Source organism: Gambusia affinis, linkage group LG08 (assembly GCF_019740435.1).
Source record: "Gambusia affinis linkage group LG08, SWU_Gaff_1.0, whole genome shotgun sequence".
Taxonomy (NCBI): domain Eukaryota; kingdom Metazoa; phylum Chordata; class Actinopteri; order Cyprinodontiformes; family Poeciliidae; genus Gambusia; species Gambusia affinis.
This window is the reverse complement of record NC_057875.1, coordinates 789,726-807,939: the sequence shown is the minus strand read 5'-3', so window position 1 is coordinate 807,939 and position 18,214 is coordinate 789,726. Positions and strand designations below refer to the sequence as shown.

The following is an 18,214-nucleotide window of genomic DNA, read 5'->3' as shown; positions in this document are numbered from 1 at the left end:
TGCGGTTCTCCAAATCATCAACTTTCAGTAGAAGACGCTCCACTGTTTTTCCATGGCGGCTAAGCGAGAGCTGTGGTCCTCGAGCGGTCCTCATGGCGGAAATCCTTTCCTCGGCCTCCTCCCGCACGCTTCTCCAGCTGAGATGTTCGGTTGGACAGAGACGATAAGGACTCCTCCACAGAGGTAATGGATATCTTTATCTCACTCAAACTGCCATCGATGCCATCGAGACGGGCACCGACAGATTCATCCATTCCATTTAACCGGGAGGCTACGGATTTCACCTCGGCCAAAATCTGCTCCATAGTAGCTTGGTTAGCTGACGCCGACTCCGAAGGGCTAACAGCGATTAGCTCTGCCTCGCTAGCCGCACGTGTGTGCTGCTGAGTGGATCTTTTTTTGCTCGTCGATGAAAAAATAGGGAATTCCTTGTCACGCTGCGACTTCGGCATCTCCAATGGACCGTTTAACAGAAAAAATGCAGGTGTCGAAAGTAGAAAATTGGAAAATTAATAAGGTCCTGGGGCAGAGCAGATTCCTAAGCGTCCATACTAGTCCGGATCACGTGACCCTTTCAACGTTTGCCCTTCTGACGTGTCTGTCTCTCTGGAGACGAAAAGAAAACGAGTCTCTGGAGGAACGTTAAGCGTCGCCACAGGTTGCCATGGAAACATCTCCAACATGAGAGCTGCTCGTTTTGAGTCGCTCTGGCCAAAATAAAACATAATACTAGTAGAGCAGATGCTCATATTAGGAGCAGCCAATAATATCTATAGTTATTGGTTGGAAATATTCAGTAGAGGTAAAATCACTTCAGCGAGAGTCTTTTTATGTAAATATTTTATATGTAATATTTTATATGTAACGTGTAGACGGAGCGTCTGACCCAAACCTATAATATTTAATGGCTTTAAAGTGAAATAAACAGGGAAAGTGCTGACATGAGTTTTTTAGAGCTTTTAATTTAAACATGACATCATTAAATATTCGTTATCAAACATCAGTCAGGATGGTTCAGCCAATATTTTCAAACCATTTCTGTTTTTCTCTTTTGTTCAGTCCTGAGTTTTAACTGATTAATTTCCACTTTGGTCAGATTTTTGGTCTGATGGATATTTACCATCCTGAACTCCGACTGATCCCAGAACCAGGAAGAAAAGCTCGTTACAATCGACTGGATATTCTCTCTTTTGAGGAAATTTGTGCCTCAGCTAAAATAATCCGGTATCGCTGACGGTCCTTTTAATTTGCAGCGATGCTGCGTGCGTGTGTGCATGCTGATGGCGCATTTCATCGTGAGGAAATTGCCTGAGGAATGAAGCTAATCCATTCTTTCCAGATCAAAAGTGACCAGAATAGCAGAGAGGAGGCTGTGGCGCTTTCACACTGAAATTAATTCTGATTATCCATGTGCAGAGACACGAAACCAGGATATTTACAAGAAAGAACTGGTTCCCAACAAACATGGCCGTTTGTAAAACGAAGTGAAACTTATTTTGCATGAGCGCCATTACCTCAGTCCAACGCTGCCTGGTATTTAGAAAGATGACCATTTTTAAATAGGGAAAATATAATAATGACATGTTTTTAACATTAACTCAGAAAAAAAAATATTTAAGAATAAAAACTCTTATTTAAAATTTAACAAATGTAACATTCAGGATGTTTCTGAGTTTCTAACCACAGGAAATCCTCTGTGTCTGTTAAACCATCAAAATATAAAGATGTAGATTATTATAACAGATAATCAGGAACATCTTCGGTAATAAATCCGACCCGGTTTTTAATGGTTTCATTACGTTGATCCAAACCAAGTTTGGTAAATCATAAATTGACCTCAGAACCCGCCTGACAACACGAAGTAGGCTGAAATCAATCCGCTCCTCTTGAAGCCCAGATCCAGAGAAAACAGAAACAAAGTCATCCGTCGGCCTGGAAGGTTCCAGAACCAGAACCGCCTCCGAGGTTCTGGACTCCAGAGCACCGCAGCAGAACCAGGATCCTCACGGGACCGACCCACCAGAACCACTCCAACAGAGCATCAACAACTCACAAGAAGATCCAGAACATCTGGAGTTCTGCCTGGGATAAGGTCAGAGGTCAATATCCGACTCTGATCTTTTCACCTAACAATTTAATCTGTTCCCTGGAACTGAATCATATCTGACAGTTTCCAAAGCGCCGCCGTCTGAACGTCACATTTTATCCAACAAGAGTCAAAACGCAGCAGCAGAATCCGACGGCGAATCTGAACTACGGCTGAAAATGTTGATAATGAAGTGATGGAAGCAGTCAGTGAACGCATCACATCACAACCGACCACTGCTGGTCCGACTCCACGGCCAAACAGAACTGGGTCAGAACCGTGGTTCTGAATATCTGCGCTACCTCGTCAGATTATCCTACTGTAGCTCAGATAGATGGCCAAGTCTGTCTGTCCGTGCTACCCGTCCAAAGCTGCTACCGTCATGTTTACAATCAGAAAACTATAACATTATTTTATAACATTATCTGAGTGACTGAAGTGAAGCTTAGCAGTTATAGTTATAGTTAGCTTAGCATCGGATCAATTTCTATCCATGATGAAACCACAAGAAGATCACTTCCTGTATCTGAACATCCTACCAGTTTAAAATGAAAAGCTGTAGATGCTGCACTAATCCTTTACTAGAATATCCTACCTGTTAAAATATTTTAAATCCAGAGGTTTGTAAGAATAAAACAGTATCAGACAGGGAATCAGGTTTTTATTTAAATTAAATTAAATTAAAAACTAATACAGATCATCACAACGTTTTTCTGCATATTAATCTGCTGTATGACAGATTTTATTAAATGAGCCACAATGTGTCACCAAACTGCACAGGTCACTGAAATGATAGGATATGATTCATATCCTCCAATATTACACAGTTATTACAGCTTCAACGCCACATAGTGTCGCTAACATCTATTTAGCAAAGTTTAATAATAAAAAAAGAGTGTAATTAAAACTAAAATGTTTTCAAATATAGGGACAAAAAGCCCACAAAACTTATTTTGTCCTGATTAACCGACAAATAATAACTTTACAGTAATGACTTTGCAGACGGAAAACTAAAGTCACTTATAAATAAATGTACAAGCTGCTGTCATGTAAAGTAAAAACATGAAGTAACAGCAGCTTAATGAAAGCCAGGAATGAAATAAATTAAATAAAGCTTACCGTAGCTGTTAGCTTCCCGTTAGCTGACCGCGCTGTCGCTCTCAGCAATTTTATCATCCACCCCGAGATGGCGGCCATCTTTACTGCGGCGGCCATCTTGACTGCGGCGGCCATCTTTACTGCAATAAACACGGAGCTGCTATGTTTGCTTTGGGGTCAGAAACCGTTCACACAGAAGTGTGACTGCGATCTGTTAATTATGTACAAACATGCAGAAAAACAATGAAATTTCAGCAAAAAACTGGAATTGAGGAGCTGTGGTGAGAAGGTAGCATATGTTGAATAAAAGGCCACATGGCCGGTCGACTGCAGAGGTTTTAAAATCTGCAGATCCATTTTAGTTCCACAGATCTGGTTGTTTTCGGGTCAACGGGTCAGAATCGGGCCATTTAGCCATGAAAAGAATTGTGGGAAATGCATTTTCTTGCTGTGTGAAAGTGGCGTCAGTGTGATGAAGACGATGCTCAGGGTTCTCCGTCAGCTTGCTGAGTTTCTCTGGTTCTGGAGCTGCTGGCCCAGCAGGTGACAGAGGAACAGGTCGCTGACCTTTCACCTCTAAGAGGTTGATGAATTTTCTCTTTGTGGCCCATCCACTCTGCCCTGTGGAAACGTTCAGCCGTCTTATTGCTGCTCACATTCCTGACATTTGAAGGAAATCGATGCCTGCTGCATTCAGAGGCTCCGGCTGCTGCAGCGCCTTCCAAATGTCACTGAGTGGTCCGTTCTCCACCGCAGTCAGGTAAGAGGGTTCAGCCCATACGGGCTCCTCCTGCAGGCTACGGACGTGTGTGTGTGTGTGTGTGTGATTCATTCAGGTGCATTAATCCATTCATCCCGCTCGCTGTCCCCAGACATCCTTCATGCTTCTCATCTCCAATCATCTCCATTCTCCTCCTCCATCCTCTGGCAGCCCAACCAATCCTCTGGACCGTCTTCAAAGGGTTTCATGCTTCTGTGAGCAATCAGGACACACACCCACACACACACCCACACATACACACACCCACACACACACCCACACATACACACACCCACACACACACCCACACACCCACATATACACCCACACACGCCTGCAGTTCGTTCCACTCTGCATCATGCAGCCTTCGGAGGGCTGTTTCCCTCCGTTCCCTCCGTTCCCCCCATTCCCCCGTTCCCTCCGTTCCCCCTCTGCCTCCCCTGAACCCCTTCGCCCCGCTCCCTCCGGCCGGTTAGCCTGAGATTGACAGATCTGCTCTGTCTGGTTATGAGACGTAATTGAAACTCATTTGGCTTCTTGATGGCATTTTCAGTCGGCATTACTGGACCCGACGTCTTGTATCAGATTAGTTATTCACTCGACCTAAATAAAGCTTAATGTTGTTACCAGTCACATAGTTGGGACTTCATCACTAAGAGTGTAAATATATACAGACAGACCTGTAACTGCAGGAACGCAGCAGAAGGTGCAGCTTCATGGATGAGCCCAGAGAAACCAGAACCCACCGAGTCGGTCGGTCGGTCGTTGTCTGTTTCTTCCTTCCAGGTCAGAAGCTGCAGAGTTGACAGATAAAACTGTTTCATCTCTTTGTTCTCATTCTGGTGTTTCAACCTGTAGAAGAGAGAAAACTTTCAGTCAATCCAAAGATTCATGCAGAAATGAAACCTGTAAAGTCAGTTTATTAGCGACAGTGAGCTGAAGAGCTAAAGCTAGCTGGAATACCAATGATAGCATTTAGCTTAGCACTAGCATGTGGATCTCCAGTAACATTCTCATGCAACTGAAAAAACTAAACGGAAATCTAATACGACTTTTTTTTACAAAGTAAAATAGTCTGCAACCTTCTTTCAAAGTAAAACTTTCTGCTTGTTAAATGATGAAGAATATAAACGAAAGAAAAATTATTTTTAGCTCATCTAGTGCAGAGCCGCTTTTATTCTGAAATGAAAACATAGTACAGATTATGTTGAATTAGGATTGCTCTAATTAAAATCTATGTCCAAAAACTGTAAATTTGACAGAACAGCTGCTAAATATAATCAGGTTTTCTGTTTGAAACGAGGTTTAAAGTCTCCAGTAGAAACGTGATGCTATTGTGAAGCTACTTTCTAAATATTCATTCAGCTGCTTTCACACACGACCTGGTAAAAACTCACAGGTGTCATTCAGGAAAACTGAATGTGGATTTATGCAGCAGTTTCTCTGCAGGCCAGAGCCAGTCTGGACCGGCCGGGTTCCGTTCGGCTCCATCCTCTTCCTCGCCCTTCATCCGGATTCATGGCGGAGTTCTGGGTGTAAAAACCATCGTTCCTGTTTCCTGACAGTTTGAGCGGGAACAGAAATACTCACCACTCCACTGGGATCAACACAAATAAAACTGGAGTTTAAAGAGTTCGTGGTTTTTAAGTTTTGGTCTTTTGTTTTGTTTGTTTTCCAAATAATCTGAAAAGTGTGGCGTGCCTTTTTTTGATACACCCAAAAACGACTTTATCAAAAAAGTTTTTTTTTAATTCCTCTGCCCCAATTAAACAAATTTATTGTTGTAATTCCATTTGCTGTCTAATTGTTATATGGATATTGATCAGGTCTGGTTAATAATTATTTTATTATTTTCCAGAATAATTGTGATTTTGCTCCTCTTTGTTTTTCTTTCCATTTCTTTTAGTTTGATGTTTCTGTAGTTTTCTGTATTTTTTCTTCTTTTTTTATCTTCATAGTTTTCACATTTGATTGGTGAATAAATTTTTTTTTTTCAGTGTCCGTTCTTATTTTGAATCAAAGCTAAAACACTCCATGTCTACAAAGTGTAATCTTTATTGTGTCATCATAATATCCAGTCATTTTGACTTTTTAATACCGTTAGTATTTATAATATTAGTTGGACCATGAAAATAGGATTTGTCAGTCATTATTTGAACATCATTTAAAACCGTTTTAAATGGCGGCCATTTTGATATATGATTAATGAACCATGGCTTTGGAATTAGAATATCACGTCAGACCAAAGAAAAACATTTTAAAAAGCTAAAAGGTTATTTTCAAAATGTATTTTTAATGAGAGATTCTTCAGAGCGGATATTTGTATAAAACGTTTTGTTCCAGATTTGTTCTTCAGTTTGATTCAGGTTTTAGAAACGAGAATGAGACTCAAAAGATAAAAGTTTTTCCCTTATACAACATAAGGTGTTAAGCTGATGCTGCTGTGTATTGCATGTAAAATAGTTTCTGCTTCAAACTCTCCACATAACCCCGTCACATAAATCCTCCTACACGTCTCCCATTAACTCCTCCTGACAGATTAAAACCATTTAAATGCTAACTAATTAAAAAGTGCCACCTGATCTTGGGTGATTAAACCAGACGCCTCATCAGAGCGTCTCTTTTCTTCCAACTGCTCACATTTCTCTGCGTCTCTTCCCACAGTGCCTGACTTTATGAACAACTCCATAAGCGATGTTGCATTTATCCAAGGTAATCCCTAAATCCTGTTTTTACCTGCAGCTATTTGCTTTGAAAGGTGCAAACCAAGTCCAGCCAGCAGGAGTTTGTTGTGATTTATTGAAGCGTTTGTGAAGAGTTTCACACTCAGGCCTCTGGCTACTAAAACAAAACATGATGGAAAGTAAATGGTCCATGCGGCCCAGACACTGACGCATCGTTTCCCATCAGTTAATGTCTGAGTTCAGGGAGACGGACTTTAACTCATCCTGTCTGTCACGCTTCACTTCCTGTGAGCAGCAGGCTGCATGTTTGTCAGATTAGTAGAAACACAAATTTAAGAAAGTTATGTTTTCTGTAGACGTTTTTGTTCTGGTGAAGCTGTCGGCTAACTGTTGGCTGCATGGCGGTAAAGTTTCACAAAGGAAGTGATGTCATCAGTGAGACGCCTCCGTTCAGGACGGCCCGATAAATGAAACCTGGTGGAAACTTCCTGATGGGAAACATAAGACTAGAAGCTTTTATGCTGAATTTATTCCAGGATATTTTGATTCTGTCAAACAGAATCATGTTTTAAAAAGACAAAACAAAAGAGAACGATGTTTTAGTCATTTTGTTGTTAAATAAAAGTTATTGTAATTCTGCTGTTTTATGTGTTTTACGTGAGGATCTGACGGAACGATTTAGTCCTTGTAGAGAGAGAGAGACGCAGCAGAGATCAGCCTGAGGTTCTGTTCGGGTTCTGGAGTCCAGGCTGAATCTTCCTCTGGATAAAAACCTGCAGCGTTCCTCTCTTTACCAGACGAATCCTCCTGAGCTTTAGAGCTTTAAGGAAGACAGAAACATGAAGTGACTCAGATGTTAATATCAGATTAGCAGGTTTAGCAGCGTCTGGCTGAAGCTCGTGGTTTAATCGGATCAGTTCTGGTCCAGCAGTCGGTCCAAAGTTTAAAGTTTTTCATCCTTTCCTCTCTTATGGGTAGGGTTAGGGTTATAACCTTTATAAGTTATAAGGTTATAAGTTATAATACCCTCATACACTCACACACACACGCACACACACACACACCCACGCACACACACGCAAACTCACACACACACACACACACACACGCACACAAACTCACACACACACACACCAGTAAATATACAGAAAATTTACCAGTTTTTACAGATGGTAAATAAAAGCCTTCATAAAAAACAGGTTTATTTTCTAAACTCTGATCTTATCTGACAAACAAAATTCATATTTCTTGAATATGAATTTGTGTGAATAATAAGTAAAGTAAAAGCAACTATCCTGCAGCTCTTCAGCTCTTCAGGTAACAAGTTGTGTGTTTGGTCCGAATGCAGCCAGTTTTCAGCAGAGCACGGAGGAGGAAGTGTCATGCTGTGTGGATGGGGAGACTAAACATCTTCCTAACTTTCCCTCATTTAAAGACAGATCTTTAGTATCATCTATCTGTGATGTGATTTATCATTTTTTCGCTCATGAATCCGTTTCTTGGAGGACTTTGCTCATTATTTCACCGTCATGCTGTGGGATCTGTCACAGTTGGACCAGAAATCATTCCATCAAAGAATAAAGAGTTGTTAGATGCTGACAACAACAACAGAAATATGATTAAATGTCAAACAGGCTCAGTTTGTAGCCAAATCACTGAGGGAGTTTAAATCGGAGACGTTGGTTTCAGGTCAGATTTCTGACATCCTGAGTTTTAGAAAACAAGAAGATCTGCTAGAGAAACATAATAATCCTGCATTACAGCTGCTAGAAGCTGAAATATTTAGTCATGAGGATTAAATAGAGGCCTAAATTAGGAGACTGTAAATGCTTTAGTTTGCTGCAGGCGAAAACACGAAGCAGAAAACCTGCTGCAGCTTCTTAGGATGTTGATCAGGTTCAATATAGACGACTGAACTTTTACTGCAGCAAAGATTGGAAACGGACATGAACACCAGGAAAGATGCAAATATACCAGAGTTACTAACAAAGCCAGTTAAATCCCACAACAAGATAATGAAGAAAAAGGTTTGAGTCTGCAGACAAACAGTTTGGATGTTAAAATGAGAAATAAACTCCAGACTGTCTCCATACAGTGAGTGGAAACTGTTATTAGAGGAAATGTGTGATGAGTCAATAACCGTCAGACTGAAATCATTTTGTGTTTCTGCTCCATCTTTGCAGCCGCAGGATTCCCAACCCTGACCCCAACCCTGACCCTGACCCTGACCCCAACCCCAACCCGTCGATAGCAGGAAGAACTGGTGACGGGTGAAGATCTGGATTGATGACGGCTCTTCATTACTCTTTCTGCTGTAAATACTCCACACTGGCGCTCTGACTGAAGAGCTTTCAAACTGGAGCTTCCTAAATCATCTCTCTAATCATTTACACAAACCTCTGCTGGGAAAGTTCAGGCACAACTTCTAACTGGTAATACTGGTGTTACTGGTCTCATAAGCTGCTTAATCAGATTGGAAATATTACTTGGTGACCTCAGCAGTTTTTAATCTGTAGCGCTAACCTGGCGTCTGCCTGCTGGCGCTCTGAGGACGGATCCCAACGCTCCAGCTGTTTCTGCAGCATCTGCACCTGTCAGCCCTTGTCGGTGGATCGGTGATCAAACAACCAGCCGACTTCTGCAATCCTTCTGTCTGCCTGCAGCGCCTGCATCAGGCTGAGCACGGCGTCTGTCAGAAACAGGAAGTGAACGCACGCTGTGACCGCTGGCCATCGCCAGGAAGTCTGGAAGGTCAGAGGTCAAAATGAATGAATGATGAATGAACATCAGTGAAACATAGAATGATGATAATAAACAAACATTTTTACAGTAACTTTTCATAAAACTTTAAAAAACTAAGTCAGATTTATGCTTCTAAAACATTTAAGCAACAAGGCAGGTCAAAGTGCTTTATGTCATAAAAACACAAAACTATAAAGTGATAAAAATCAGAAAACCAGTTTGATGAGTAAAATCATCAAAAACATCAACACACATAAAATAAGATTTAAAGAAGGTCAGTGACTCAGCAGTTTTCTCTGTTTTAATGGTTTAAAATAAAATTACTCTGGTTCCAGACTGGTTCTAAACTGGTTCCAGACTGGTTTTAAACTAGTTCTAAACTCGTTCCAGACTGGTTCCAGACTGGTTCTAAACTGGTTCCAGACTGGTTCCAGACTGGTTCTAAACTGGTTCCAGACTGGTTCCAGACTGGTTCCAGACTGGTTCTAAACTGGTTCCAGACCGGTTCCAGCCCATTGTCCATCACCTTTTTCTGCATTTTCTGCTGAATATGAAAACTTCTCCGCTCCGATTCTGACAGGACGGGAAACTGTTGCTCACATGTTCAGTTAAATGAAACCTGCAGTAACAGAATGGGATATTTTAATATTCATAGAGTCTCTGCATGTTTATAATTTGCATCCAGGAGATTTTTCCTCTGATGGGATTTAAACCAAACATAGAGAATCTGCTTTCAGCTTCTATGCACCACAGATCTGGACCAAACTTCTAGATTTAAAGGTTAAAGTTTCCTTTGGAACATAATTAGTGGAACATTGATCAACTTATTATTTACACACCAACACACACACACACACACACACCAATAATCCTTTGTCTGAGCAACGGAGGAAACTCGATCATCTTCACCTCCATTATGAAATTCCAGCGCCTCCCAGCAGCCTGGAGGAAACCAGACAGCAGGACTGAGTTCTTGTTATTTTTATGAACGGCTTCATTTCTTAGAAAGGTCAGATGTGCGTCTTTTCCTGCAGCAGGACGAACTGCCACGTCTTGCAGAGCCGTGTTGGGATGTCCACCGTCCCATCAGGGCAGAGAAACCAAAGGTTGTTCAGTGAATCTCTGGGAAATTGCCGCCCTCCGTCTCCAGCAGGAGGTCCCCTGTGTGACATGGATTGTTTTCAAGTAACAGGCGGTGAAAATGGCCGTCTCATTATTTTTAATGGCTGTTTGAGACACTTTCTGCTGCAGCGGAGCCGGGCTGCGAGCGGGAGGAAAAGTTAGAGATGCTCATGCAGAGAAGAGACTTTGTGTTAATCCATGTTGACTGTGAAGCCATGGAAACCGAGCAAGCGGCGTTGCGGTGAGAGCTGCAGCCTTGGCAACACTCGCATGCTGCTGCAGCAGCTGGGCTCACGCCAAGTTAATTGGGGTCATTTTTTATCCAAACCTGATTTGGTTGGTGAGTCCCAAACCAAACCAGCAGCTCTGTGGTCAGAAATCTCCTCTATTCCTACGGATGTCAAAGCATTTTCTCACCACTTTTTCCATCTAAATGGTTTTGATTAAGCCTCTCCTGTGGCCGCAGTGACCAGTCCAGGGATGCTGCTGCTCCTGCAGCAGCATCGTCGGTGGTGGAGATGCTGCTGCAGCAGCGTCTGCAGCATCTGTTGGGCGAGGAGACTGATGCAGCCAAATGAGGGAGGATGAGTGGGAGGCTGTCTGTCTCTGATGAAGACTAGTGAGGTTGTTACACAGCATGATGCTTCCTGATGAAGGCCGGACACAGACATGTTCAGTCACAAAATATCCACGTCCAACTAGGTAAAGAAAAAATCTTGTTTGGTTTTAAGCTCATGTAAAATATAATTTGGAAACTTGTGAGAGTTATTCTACAAATCTATGCTGATAAAATGATATTCTTTTATTCTTTTTTTATTTATTGCAAACCGCTAAATACAAAAATGTGCAGCCTGCAAAGCAATGCAGACGTATTTATGTCATTTTAAAGTTGAGTTTAATGTTAATACAACTTAATGTGATGTTAAGATGTATTAAGCTGCTTTCATAAATTCAGAGAAAAGTGAAAATATTCTCTGCGTTTAATATTTCGTTTGTAATTTGCTCAGTTTTTGTCCAACAATGTGAAACAAAGAACAGCAGAAACTTTAGTTCAGCTCTAATTCGATCACATTTATCTCCGTTCAGGTTGCAGCATCACCAGCTGGGTGGATGTGAAGGTGGAGGAGGAGAGTTTGACCTCCTTTACAGCGAAGCAGCTCAGAGTTTCCTCTAAAGCTTGTTGTCCTGCAGATCGTTGGTCATGAGAGGAAGAGCTGCAGACAAGAAGACGAGACTTTAAAACCTGTCCTTTTAGTAGAAAACACAGTAAGAACCTGCAGGACACACACACACACACACACACACACACACACACACACACACACACACACACACACACACACACACACACACACACCCGCACACACAGTAAAGTGGTGCAGTGGGTGTCTTTCTATAATAACAATAATCGTCGCCATGCTGCTGTTTTATGGCAGGTAGAGAAAGAAAATAATCTGCAGAAACCAGGATTAAAAACCTGATAAAAGTCCTAGGAGGACGATGGACGGACTGATGTCCCCTGACTCTTTGTCCTGGACGTTGCCATGGCAACAAGGCCTTTTGGTTTCCTTTAAAACAGGAAGGAGTGTGAACTGCTGCAGTGTTACAGAACAGAGTGTTTAGTTAAATACTTAGCTTGGAATATAAATGTTTAACATATTTCATTAGCAAACTCTTTTTATTTTCAAAACAAACACTTACTTATGAACTAAATATTTTGTTAGTAAATTTAATTAATTTGTTAAATTATTGTTGGAAACTGAAAATAAATTTTCAATAAAAAGTAAACATTAAAATCTCAGTGAATAATTTCTATTATTCGTGATTCTACCAATTATTAGCTCTTATTATTATTTCTTCCTTAAAACGTCAAACTGTTAAACTCAGTGTTGATTTTACAGCCTTTAAATCAACAGTTATTCTTCCAGATATTTCTGAAATCAGATTTTATCCTGCAGACAGATCTGGATCAAACATGAAGCTAATAGATTTATGAACTTTAAAATGTTTTGAAGTGATTTAATATCAATGCATCTGCATAACAATCAGTGGAAACATTAAACAGAAACTGACCTAAGAATGGAGCCGTGACCTCTGACCTCCAGCAGCTTAACGTGTTCATTTGGCAGCGATCTGTCCTTTGATCACAGGAATGTAGCAGCTGATCATTTCAGAACCTCTTCAGTTCCTAACTGCTGCTTCTCCAGCGTTGACGTAATGGATGCTGGATGAGGACATCAGCGTCGTTTCTGGTTTGAACGTCCTGGAGTTTCATCTGACTGCAGCTTCCTGCACTGTTCACATCTCACTGGAGGATTAGGTGTTGGGTGTTTTCCAGCCACATAGAGCCATTTTGCAACAATTATGTAACCATTGTAACCTTCAGTTGTTATCAAATCTGACTTTGCAAAGTGAAGCTGGAGCTTCTCTCTGAAGAAGAGAAGGAGACTCGCTGCCGCTAGTCTGAAGGAGCTGAATGGGCGGTCGCTCATAAATGTTTTGATGAAGGAATAACTAGATGTAAAGCTAGAAAAGTTAATTTTCTATAATAAATTGACATGTTCCGTACTGTTAGAACATGTTCTCATCTAAACTTGTCTTTGAGTTATTTTGTGTTATGTGTTCATGTTTTCTAATTTACTTCACTTTCTGTTTGTGTGCATGTTGTACTGCTGTTGTCCACTGGGGGCAGTGAGAGCGAGTTATTGTGTGTAAGCAGCACCGTTCTAACAAACAAAAGGAAGTGAAGAAGTTGATAATCTGAACGTTAGCATAAAACGAACACAGCTAACGAAAAGAAGTGTGGTTCATTGTGAATATGAGTTCTGAACAAGAAAATGCAACACACATGAAAACATGTATAACTGCTCATTTACATGTGTGAGTGTAAACACGGAGTTGGGGGCGTGGCCAGCAGCAGAGTACTTGGACTTAAAGTGGCAGAACTGAACTGAGATGATCTATGAATGAGTTTGTCCAGAATCTGTCACCTTTAAATCAGAAAACTTCCTGTGAACTGATTGTGTGGGGAGAAACATGAGGCCATTAAATGTGAGGAAAGCTACAAACTGAGCTCCTCTGCTTCCTCTAACTCCACGCAGTCAGAGATCAGACTCGGATCAAAACGTTTAGATGTTTTAAGGGATGTTCAGCAGAGGAAGTGAGGACAGAGTGGGGTGGAGCGGGGCGGCCCGGCCTCCTCTCCGCAGCCCTTCAGGAGGTTTGGGTCGGGCAGCGGCACCAATCGATGGGCTGGCAGGGACTGAGAGGCTCCATGCTAATACCTGCGCCGCCCCAACGCCGCTGGCTGAGTCCCTGCTGGGCCGCGTCATCCATCACCGAGGAGGAGCAGAGGAAGGATCATGCAGACGGATGACCGCGGAGGGTTTCTGTCGTCCCAAACCTGATTCTAATAAAAGTGCTAATATAGCAGCAGGAAGTCCTGCATGAGTCTGCGGGCCTTCAGACAGAGAGATGAATGTCTCTCCTGAGAGTCTGTGGGGCAGAGATATTAATCCACATCTCACATATTGCTGCTCCAGCAGGAGCGTCACAGTCCTGATGCATCATGGGGGATCGGGACGCTAAAGAAGATGTTTCCTCCTCAGCAGAGAGCATGAAAGGTGCGACCAGAGGCTCAGCGTCTGGCCAGCGACAGGAAGTCTGCAGCACAAAACCAGCATCAGAAAACATCACATCCTGAACTCAGAGAGGCTTTAATGTCGTAAAACCAGCCGTGAAGACGCTGAAACATCTGAACATCTGAACCTAAAACAGCATCAGGTTAAAATAAAACATGTTCACTGCAGTTTTTTAGCCAAAAATCATTTTCCAGGTTTGAGCTCCTCCTTCAGTTTTGGGCCTAGAAACTTTTTATTCCGTGTTGTTGCAGAAACTGAGCCGGTTCTCCATTCAGTTCATTTAAAAGATTTTAATTATGTTTTAATTAATTCTATTATGTTCAACAAAATGACAGCAAGAAAACTAAAAATATTTATTATGAGGTCACATCTGATTTTCTTTTAAATTCATATGGAGATGATGTAATAACTGACTCTTTATCATACATTAGCAGTTAGCACAGTTAGCATGACGGGAGGTTGGTCCTCTGAGTCCCAGCTCTGCTGCTGGCTTTGGTTGGTTGAACCAAACGCCTGAATGATGACGCTGTAGAGGAGAGGAGCATTGTGGGACGTTTGTTTTAGGGCATAAACAACAGAGCAACCCTCCATGTTCAGTGTGACATTTCTCATAAAACCTGCAAAGGTTAATCTGTAAAACCCAAAGTTCATAAGTTCTGCAGGATATTTTGTTCAAGTGTTTCAAGAGTTTATTGACTGAAGGCAACATTAAAAAACCTTCAGAGGGTTAAAGTGCATCAACTGATGCAGATTTCAGAAATCTGTTCTATTACAGACCATCTGAGGTTTTTTGAAAACGCAGGAATTTAAAACAGCAAAGTTTAAAAATCTGCCGTGTTTCTATGGTGACATTTTGTTCTTTTATGATGTTAGAGCAGAAAATATTCAGAAGCCAACAGCAAACCTTCAGCTACCAGCACAAAAACAATAACAGCCAAATGAAATTTTCACAGAACGGCATAATCAAAGTAAACAAAGTATTAAAGTCCACATGATTCAGGAAGCTGCTTTCTACTCCAGTTTATAACCAGGTTATAATAATGCTGAGCAACAAAAACTGTTTTTATTCTTCTTATCTAAACTTCCAACCAGCTGCAGAGGAAACTCTTTTCATCCTGATGAATCTTTTCCTTTTAGCATTTATGGAAAGCAGAATTATCATAAATCTCTGGGGGCAACAAAGAATAAAGAGATGAAAATATTAGATGTAAATCAGCAAAACTATCTTTTGGTCTTTTGTATCAATAAACTGGCTTTCAGTCTTAATCTCATCTTTTATTGTCTTTAAATAGGAAATCAAACTCGTTGGTGATTTATTTTAAGAATACACGTTTTATGAGGATTTATGGTTTTTCTCCTGAACCTTTTCTGATATTTCAGAGATTTTTCTTTAATGATCCTTCAGGCTGGAGGGGCGAGTTTCCATCACCCTAATTTTTAGACTGTCAGAGTCAGAAATAACTAATAAAAAAATCCGTTCTAAAAAGAAAGTGAATCAGACAAAAACCCTCAAAATGATTGTAAACCTGGTTAGCGGCGAGGCTAACGCTAATGCTAAGGCTAATGCTAACACCGTCAGTCTGCTGAGATGGAGAAGAGAAACTTCCTGGATCCGAGTCCATCATGTTGAAATCGGACCGGAGCGTTCAGTAAACGCTCTGCGCTCAGAGAGGAAAGGTCAACCTGTGTGACCTCTGGGCGCCGCTCAACACTTTCTCCTCCTGGATGATTCCTCTGCAGGCCGACCGCCGCTCACTCAGAAGGTCAAAACCGGCCACTTTATTAGGAACACCCTGCCAGCAGAAAGGGCAAACAACTTCTCCCCGTCCAGAACCGCCTCAGTACCACAACGTATCAGAACCGCTCCAGAGGTTCTGGTCCAAACTCCCAGGACAGCGTCAAACATCCATGACCAGAACCTGAAGCTGAACTTTATTCATTATTCTGGAGCTCTTCCTGCTCAGCTTCACTTCATATTCAAAAAACAGAAAATGATTTTATTTGTATGTAAATTTCTGAAGCTGCGTCTGAAACTTTCAGTTTTATCTCCTGATTCTTCAAGGAAACAAAGGAAAAGTTCAAATCGTTTCCTCCTGCTGATGAATTTCACTGCAGCATTTTCCTTTGAGTTCAATATTTCTTTTAATGAATTACAGAAATAGATTCTTAAATCTTTTGTGGAATCTAAGTTGAATTTTTCAAAAAAAATTTTTCCTGCAGGATTAATTTTGCCGTTTGTTTTGGTAACAGCTGTGTGGTTTATTATATTAAATCTTTTTCAACAATCAAAAATGTACAAACCTGCAGCTGGACGCTCGGTCTCTGCGCCGCGCCGCTTCAGAGAATCCAGAAAACAAAGATAGAAACTTTCAGTAACGGCTTTATTAAATTAGTGCAAAAGACAGACAAAACTCATTCAAAATGTCCTTTTTTGTTTAAGTTGGTCTTCCAGACGAACGCACACGCTATGTTTCTCTGATGAGCGCGAAGATAAAAAGCAAAACGATCCACCAAGTCTTTGTTTTTCTTCTTCTGACTGGAAATGAGAGCTGGACGGAGAGGAGAGGCGGGAGAACGAACCGAACCCAAACACAGCTGCAGTCAAACAAAATGAATCACAATTTAAAAAGGAAAACAATCAGAAAACAAAGATGATACAGTAAAATAGTGAACACAACAACAGCCTCTAAATTCACTGAAAAGATGGTTTCCTCTTTTAAAACGGACTTACAATCAAACTACATAAATTAATCAATACTGTATATTTATACAATGGTAAAAAATAAAAATATTTATATAATAGTACTTTTTTTCAGGTTTACACCATTACTGTAAAGATTTACTGTTTTCCACTCCATGATAACTAATGCGATAAGAACAGAAGCAAACTGAGGAAACGACTCCAGAGTCTCTTATTTTGAAGGCTTATGGCTACAACCTCGTCCTAAAAAAGCCACAACCACCAACAGACCGCAGACAACGAGAAACGCTTCAGTCCTCTGAGACGAGATCAAACCATCAAACACTCTGACGAGAAGAGAAAGCAACAGGTCAAAAAGCGCCGCTCCCCGCCGACCAGACGGGCTGCAGAGTTCACTGGGCCGGCGGCGGGCGGGCGGACGGCGGGAGACGCTAACACGGCCAGGTGGTCTTCATGGGGTTACAGGTAAAAGAGGTAGCCATGACGACGGGGAGAGGAAGTTTCTGCTTCATTAGGAGTTGATCTGCTTTTTCTCTCAATATCAGTATTAATGTTCCTTCAGGATGTGGCGCGATGCTAACACCGCTAACACCGCTACATTCCTAGCTCTGCAACGGAGGGGTGGGGAGAGGCTGGGACAGAAATCAATAATCAATAATCAATGATGGATGCAGAGAGAGAGAGAAAAGAAAGAATAGGAACGCAAGATCAGAGAGGTGAAGATGGAGCTGAAGAATGAAGAGGGCCAGCAGGAGAACAGGAAGTGATTTAAAAACCAACATGGCTGACAGGCGGCGTTCTGCCCCAGAGAGAAAGTTCTAGATTTGTTTGTTGGGTTTCGTCGAGGTGAGAAGATTTCTTCTTCTTCTTCTTCTCCTCATCCTGGGCGCGTGGGGAGATTCGTTGTTGCTTCTCAGTGGTGCGAAAAGGACAATGAGAGGTTTCAGCAGGACTTACAGGCCTGGAGCGGGGTCAGGGGTCAAGGGTCAGGGGTCAAGGGTCAGGGGTCAGGGCAGGGGGGGGGGATGAGAGGAGGAGGAGACAAGAAGAACAAGAGTGAATTTCATGGAGAAGAACCCAGTTCACCCGGATCCGTTCATGATTTTCCCCGGTACTGATGAGGTTCTGTTGAGTAGTTAAGAGCTGTGAGAAATCAATAATCAATGCTGCCAATGCAAACAGCTTCAGTGAAACTTCACTTCTGGGTCTGGAAGTTCTGATCTAATGCTGGGGTCACACGGTGAGATTTTAAATTTACAAGACCTGAGAACCACCACACACACACACAGACACACACACACAGGCATAGAATCACACACAGACACACACCCGCACGGTGGAGCAGCGTTGAGCCGGCAGCATCACGATCTGATTCCATTC

At 41.8% G+C, this 18,214-nt stretch overlaps 1 protein-coding gene and 1 long non-coding RNA gene across 6 annotated transcripts in view; both read right to left on the bottom strand.

Annotated features, from left to right (window-relative positions):
* Positions 1-3,213: 3,213 nt before the first annotated feature.
* On the bottom strand, positions 3,214-5,426 carry LOC122835119. Its single transcript, XR_006371269.1, has 3 exons — positions 5,342-5,426; positions 4,625-4,796; positions 3,214-3,395 (listed from the first exon to the last, which is right to left on the bottom strand). It is a non-coding gene; the product is annotated as an uncharacterized LOC122835119 (long non-coding RNA).
* Positions 5,427-16,497: 11,071 nt separating this feature from the next.
* The window catches only part of cdh13 (cadherin 13, H-cadherin (heart)), a 237,492-nt gene continuing 235,775 nt past the window's right edge, over positions 16,498-18,214 (bottom strand). For 3 of the 5 annotated variants that reach the window (XM_044123866.1, XM_044123867.1, XM_044123871.1), the window contains one exon: positions 16,498-16,728. In XM_044123866.1, the coding sequence (XP_043979801.1) occupies positions 16,550-16,728 (179 nt within the window). In that variant the 3' untranslated portion in view covers positions 16,498-16,549. Of the gene's footprint in view, positions 17,796-18,214 lie in introns of all 5 variants that reach the window. The other 2 variants (XM_044123868.1, XM_044123870.1) reach the window with 1 other exon arrangement.